Source organism: Pollicipes pollicipes, unplaced genomic scaffold (assembly GCF_011947565.3).
Source record: "Pollicipes pollicipes isolate AB1234 unplaced genomic scaffold, Ppol_2.1 Scaffold_6052;HRSCAF=7182_pilon_pilon_pilon, whole genome shotgun sequence".
NCBI classification, from domain to species: Eukaryota; Metazoa; Arthropoda; class Thecostraca; order Pollicipedomorpha; family Pollicipedidae; genus Pollicipes; species Pollicipes pollicipes.
In genome coordinates this window covers 12,321,496-12,327,816 of record NW_023596805.1, presented here as the reverse complement: position 1 = coordinate 12,327,816, position 6,321 = coordinate 12,321,496, and the positions used below count along the sequence as shown (strand labels likewise).

Here is a 6,321-nt window from a genome sequence, read left to right as displayed (position 1 = left end):
ATGAGATGGCCTAGGGGCACCTTAGTCACCAATTTAGAGTTTTAACCTTGTTCGACCTTATTTGACCTGAAGATAATGACTTCGGAACCTCCAATTTTGATACAAATGAGTTCACGTACAGCCCAACACACCCGGTGAATTTGGTGTCTTAAGCTCTCTTAGTTTTTGAGATCTCGGCGGGGCTTAAACTAACCCACACCCGAACAGAGGGTATATAACCAACCACCCGGGCGCGTGTTAATACACTCCTCAAGGACATCAGTTACGCACCCCTCTACTAAACAGCCCATCGTCAACCATGCGTCATTGCCACCAGATTGCAGTACGAACTGCAAATAGAGAGATGGAATGTAGAAATTGAACCCATGTTGCCATCCATTCACGCCAGGGACGCAGCCAGACTTTGGAGACGGGGGGGGGGGGGGGGGGGCTACCAACACAGGCGACGAGGGAAGGCTAGGATCGTAGTCCCAATCGCAGTCACTTTACGGAAGGATCGAGGCGAGGCATTGCACCACAGTGTAAGCAATTGTTCAGACCTTTGACTTCGCCTGGTGTTTTAGTATTTACGCTACGTGTCGGCCAGTTGATTGCCCAGACGTCGTCAGATATTACGGAGTCTTGGGTTGATGTTCGTCTTTCAGCCATGCTCACGTCACGGCCAAAATTATTTTCATGGAATTGCAGGCATTCAAACCAAGGCCTACCTTAGATGCTACTTTTTCCAGGAACAAGAAGGGGACACGTCTTTCCAGTTTGCTTAGTTGGCGGTGCACTGCACTGTTTTAGAAGACCCTGGTTCAAATTTCAGCAATAAGAGGGAAAAAATCGTGCTGTGACTCGTACATGTCTTAAAGTCAAACACCACCCACTGGTTATCAGGACTCCATGACACCTGACGGTGGTAGGAATGTCAACTAGCGGCAGCTTTGTGTAAATACCAACACATCAGAAGTGAGCAACAGACCGACTTATGTGGCGAGCAGTAAACCGACTTACGTGACTTATGCGCCGTGACAAGCAAAAAGCTGCGCCGCATTCTGACAAGCCATGGGGAAGGGGGGGGGGCCTGAAACCCGATGCTTGACTCTGGTCGCGTACAAACAGAAAACCTCATCCAGAAAGTACTGCATAAATCGCCAACATGCCCACAGATGAACAGAATCAACACCCCTTTGATACTAGGCCCTTAAGCCAGTACCTGCTCTGTCCTAGAAGTACCGTGCACCTGCCCTGTGTCCGCCTCCATCTGTCTTAGCCGCCAGGAGCATCATAATTCACTCCGGTACCAGGACGCTAAGAGGGTTAGCTCACTGGTGTGCATACGTGCATGCGTGCCACGCTCCCGCCAAAAGCGTGGACTCTTGCTTAGATATCGTGTATTAAACCGCACCGTTCGAGGTGGGTCTGAGGCGACCACATCAGCATGAACATGGAACACGTCTCAACGGCGAGCGTTGGCGCGCTGGGAATTGGAATACCTCCCCCAGCTGTCGTTGCGGATGTTCACCAAAATAAAGTTGGGGTAGCGCCATTTCGCCGACCAAATGCGTGTGAGCCTCTGCATGACCTAGTTTCCCCGAAATGGTGATAAATCGCAAAAGCGCGAAGACATTCAAGGATACTTGATAAGAAATCGTGGAATGAGCAAGTTTCTTTCTTTGCTATACGCAGGGTACGCTGAGAGTCCTATGATCCCCGACGCCAAACGAAAACGCCGTCGATGGCTCCCCGCCGGCAGAGAGACGTCCAAGTACCGGCCGAAAGCTGGCAAAAATGTCCCCATATGTGCGAAATAGACTCGTCCAAGCGACCATGGCGACCGTGGTAAAGCCGTACAGCCAATGAGCGAGTTCGCATAGGTTCAACTACTGGGGAAAGAAACCACGTGAGCAGCACCGTCCCCTGCCGACAGCCGTATTTCCCGCTCGCGGGGTCGAAACAGCCAGTCAGCGTGACGGGCGAGGGCCAAGGTGACCTTGAGCGGCGACCGGTCTCCGCTTCGCGATGCAGCGCCGCGCAGCTCAGGTCCACACTCGTGGACGAAGGGCGCGAGGGCGGGCGTCGCTGTTAGCTGCTCCTAGCTGAGGGGAGTCGGCCTGCGCTGACGCCGTGCGACGCCTGCTGACCGGTGCTGGTGCCTGCTGAGCTCTGCTGATTCGTGCTCGTGTCTGACGCTCCAGCCATGCCGTCCGTGTTTGGATATTGGACCCTACGGGGTCTGGGCCAGGCCTGCAGGTTCATGCTGGAGTACACAGGCGAGGAGTACCAGGACGACCGCTATGACGCGGTAAGACGGAGAATACTGTGCTCCTTTGAGCTCCACGTGATGTCATCCGGCACCATCCAGACTTGATCTTTCGTGTCGCTGTTTTTCTGTGCTGATATTGAAGCTATCCACCGCGATATCGCGATGTCGGTCGTGGTTTCGCACAGCTCTCAAGAGCGGTAAACAGGTTTGAATTTCATCGTTAAATCGTTTGCTTTATGCAGTAAGCTGTTACTGTAAGTGAGGTATGATAAGTGATCGTTGCGCTGTATCCCCAACATTTCAACAATGACGCGAGGTCCGCGGTTTTACATGCAAAGCATGAACGCACAAAGCCCATTAGCGGCAAGTATGTGGCTCACCTCGAGTTGTAACGTAGGCCTGTGTTAGCAGCCTCAGCTTTCCCTCTTTTGTGCCGAGTTGCTAGTGGATAGGCACTAGATAAGAAATGTAGTTGATGAAACAGGTAAATATGTAAGATTAGACGCATGGCCTTGGCGCTTGAACTTCTGCAGGACCCGTGAATCATGCCTGCAGTAGGCTGCAGTGCCCGAATGACATTTGCCTCTGTGTTTGCCTTGCGCCTGGCTGCAGACCAACCCCGAGAAGTGGCAGGAGGTGAAGACCAAGAACCCACACGGCCTTGCGTTCCCGAACCTGCCGTACTACGTGGACGGCGATGTGAAGATGTCGCAGAGTGCGGCGATCATACGCCACCTGGCGAGAAAGAACGACATGGTCGGCACCTCGGACCACGAAACCCGGCAGCTGGAGATGCTCGAGGGAGTGGTGAGCGAAAGCGTGACCCTGGTCTGGTCTGGTCAGATGTGTGGGCTCGTGACTTGGGCGGCGGCGACAGGATAGCGACGGGGCCTTACTCTTCGCGTGCCTCTGGCTGGCTGTACGAATGGCTGGAACGTTTGGCGAAGGCGGCGGGCCTGTGTGTGTGTGTGGTGTGTGTGTGTGTGTGTGTGTGTGTGTGTGTGTGTGTGTATGTGTATGTGTGTGTGTATGTGTATGTGTGTGTGTATGTGCATGTGTGTATGTATGTGTATGTGTGTGTTGTGTGTGTGTGTGTGTGTGTGTGTGTTGACGCAGGTCGTTCATCCGTGCACGCGATGGAGGTCGTTCATCCGTGCGTGCGAAGCAGGTCGGCATGCGATGCAGGTCGTTCATCCGTGCACGCGATGCAGACCGTTCATCCGTGCACGCGGTGCAGGCCGTTCATCCGTGCACGCGGTGCAGGCCGTTCATCCGTGCACGCGATGCAGGTCGTTCGTCCATGCATGCGATGCAGGCCGTTCATCCGCGCATGCGATGCAGGTCGTTCCTCGGTACATGTGATGCAGGTCGTTCATCCGTGCATGCGATGCAGGCCGTTCGTCCATGCATGCGATGCAGGCCGTTCGTCCGCGCATGCGATGCAGGTCGTTCATCGCTACATGTGATACAGGTCGTTCATCCGTGCATGCGATATAGGCCGTTCGTCCGTGCATGCGATGCAGGCCGTGACGAGAACTCGATCCAACTGAACGACACGCTAGTGTGCTTGTGATGTTAGTGTCGTGTGACGCCCTCCGTAGCCTAGGTCAGCTGCCGCATGTGCGTCGTCCGGGCAGTTCAGACCAAGCCAATTCCGAACACATATGTTTGATGGCCGAGAAATGAAGTGTTGTGGGTATCCGTAAAACTTTTTTTCGGAGTGAATGTGCCTTTTGTACGGTTCAATACGCATGTTTGGTTTGCATCGGCTCCAGAAGTGTACATTTCCTGCATTATTTGCATTTTAGCGTTCCAACAGACATGGAACTTGCCCGAACACGACGTATGCAACTGAATAAGTGTAGCCAGGTGATCAAAATATAATATAACCACACCATTGGCACACATTCCTCCTGATTATAAAAAAAACAGCCTAAAGTGTCACACATATGCTGTGAAGTACCAGGGAATGTCTTAGCTCTTGCGGACAGTATGCAGAAATGAGAAAAGAAAGAACAAATCCATTACGCCACTCTGTTTACCAGGTTTGGATTGGAAGAGGTGTCGACGGCACGACCTCTGCAAAAGAGGCAGCTTCTCCCAGGACTAAGAGCATGAAAAATGTGATGGATTCGGTTGGGCTGACCCGACCGGAGCTAAAAGTCCTGTCATTGTGTCGTGTTTGGTGATGTAGAGGAGTGGGCGAAGGCCGACCTCCTACGCTGTTACCACGGACATTTTAGGTGCCCACAGTCATTTAAAAAACAGCTGCTTTCGTTGTTACCAACATGTACAGCAATGTTGTTGGTGTAGTTGTTGACGAACAAAAAAACTGTTGTGAAAATGAACTTTTTTTTAGATTTGGGACCTGCGTGTGTGGATGGGCTTCCTTTGCTACGGCACCGAAGAGTCTTTCAACCAGACGCTGCCGGCCATGAAAGAGCGCGTCTCCACCTGCTACAAGCAGCTCAGCGACTACCTCGGCTCCAACAAGTGGTTCCTCGGCGATCGCATCACCTACGTGGACTTCCTCTTCTACGACCTGTTCACCAACTGGCACGATCTGGACTCGCACCTGCTGGATGCCACTGAGAACTTGTGCACCTTCCGCCAGCGGTTCGAGGCTCTGCCCGCCATCAAAAGCTACATGACCTCGGACCGGTTCATTAAGTGGCCCATCAACGGACCCTCCGCCTTCTGGGGCGGCGAGTAGCTGGCCGGGATCGCCGCGACGGCTGATCACTCGCCGACTTCGGGGACGAGCCGCCGGCCACCCGGGGGTGGGGTGGGGAAGCTGCCAGGGAGGAGCAGGCAGACCCGCGCTTGACCGCCCAAAAGAAGAGAGGTGGGTGGCTCTTTTGGCTTCTAGTGTTACGTTTGTCTCCGTCCTGTTTATGTTAAAGATCTTGCCATGTCTAAATAAAGACCGCATGAAATCGTGTATCGAAAAAAACGAATATGGGCATGAATTCCAGCATGCCGAACCTATGATGTTATTGCTTCGTTTGTCACCATTTCATGCTGCATTGAATCAATACGATGCCAAAGTGTGAAGCGACTTTAATATGTTCCTCTGCAATACTGCAACACATTTCTGTTGATACTCATGCGAATAAGAAAAGCATCTTGAGCCTCGTTTTGTTAGGATCTTGCTGCGTGCCCGTAAACTCTGTGGAACGAGAGCGTCCGAGAACAATGCCGTATGACTCATTATTCATTTGCTAAAGGGAATGTGCCGCTCGCCGTCGCGCCCTTTTATGGGGCGCCAGCGACTGCCTCCGTCATATTAGCGCTCAGGGTCATGGCGCGACCAGGATTCGAACCCGGCCACCCACGTGGGAATCCGATGCCCCAACCACCTGGTCATTACGCCCGCTCATTCCTACAGATCCGAGTCAAACTATGCAGCGCGGACATCGTCGGATCACCAGAGAACGAAGCAGTTCATCCGTTCATATGTTCAAATTTGGTTGTATCTTACCTTGTTTGTCCTAGCCGTGTCGACCATGTTGGGTCTCCACGTCAGGTCTCCATGATCAGGTATGCTTAATTGGCATTTTGCCATCGTCTCATTTGATTGGTTAGGAAAACGCTCGGACTTATCACGGACTTCTCACGTTTATCGTAGGCCGAAGACTTGCTCATTCGGATCCTAGCCCTGTAGTTGCACAGCTTTTAAGTGCGGCCCGGTACACTAGAGGCTAGTCTAGTCTAGTCCGTGTCCGTGAAGTTAACGATTTATTCAGCGATTTTGTCAGTGACGAGTGCCGATTTCCCTGAAAAACTGTCTTGGGGTCAATTGTGAAATGAGAACACCAACAATGACCTTTATTTTGCTATATCATGTGACCTTCAAGGTCAAAATCTGGTTCAAAGGACGGGCTTCTGCAGCTTATTGACCTCAAAATGCAAACATAACTGAGCTTATGGTAGCTCCTGGTTTCTGTTGTGGTTACAAGGTAAAAATAACAATAAGTCCAAGAAAACCGTGTCTCTTGTTAAGAAGTAAGCGATATCCGGAGATTTTTTTTTTTGGGCGGGGGGGGCTCACCATAAGGTGGGCTTCTGTC

The 6,321-nt window shown here is 52.0% G+C and overlaps 1 protein-coding gene across 1 annotated transcript; it reads left to right on the top strand.

Moving 5' to 3' along the window:
• Positions 1-2,038: 2,038 nt before the first annotated feature.
• On the top strand, positions 2,039-5,381 carry LOC119104209 (glutathione S-transferase class-mu 26 kDa isozyme 47). Its single transcript, XM_037227874.1, has 3 exons — positions 2,039-2,290; positions 2,864-3,058; positions 4,611-5,381. Exons 1-3 carry the CDS (start codon positions 2,186-2,188, stop codon positions 4,962-4,964), a joined length of 654 nt encoding a protein of 217 aa, XP_037083769.1. The 5' UTR covers positions 2,039-2,185; the 3' UTR covers positions 4,965-5,381.
• The last annotated feature ends 940 nt before the right edge of the window (positions 5,382-6,321 follow it).

What these genes read in the sequence shown, in the direction of transcription:
- LOC119104209 (XM_037227874.1), top strand. Translation starts at nt 2,186, where the DNA reads ATGCCGTCCGTGTTTGGATATTGGACCCTACGGGGTCTGGGCCAGGCC. An exon ending in AGGACGACCGCTATGACGCG is followed by an intron (nt 2,291 to 2,863) that starts GTAAGACGGAGA and finishes GCCTGGCTGCAG; the next exon opens with ACCAACCCCGAGAAGTGGCA. An exon ending in TGGAGATGCTCGAGGGAGTG is followed by an intron (nt 3,059 to 4,610) that starts GTGAGCGAAAGC and finishes ACTTTTTTTTAG; the next exon opens with ATTTGGGACCTGCGTGTGTG.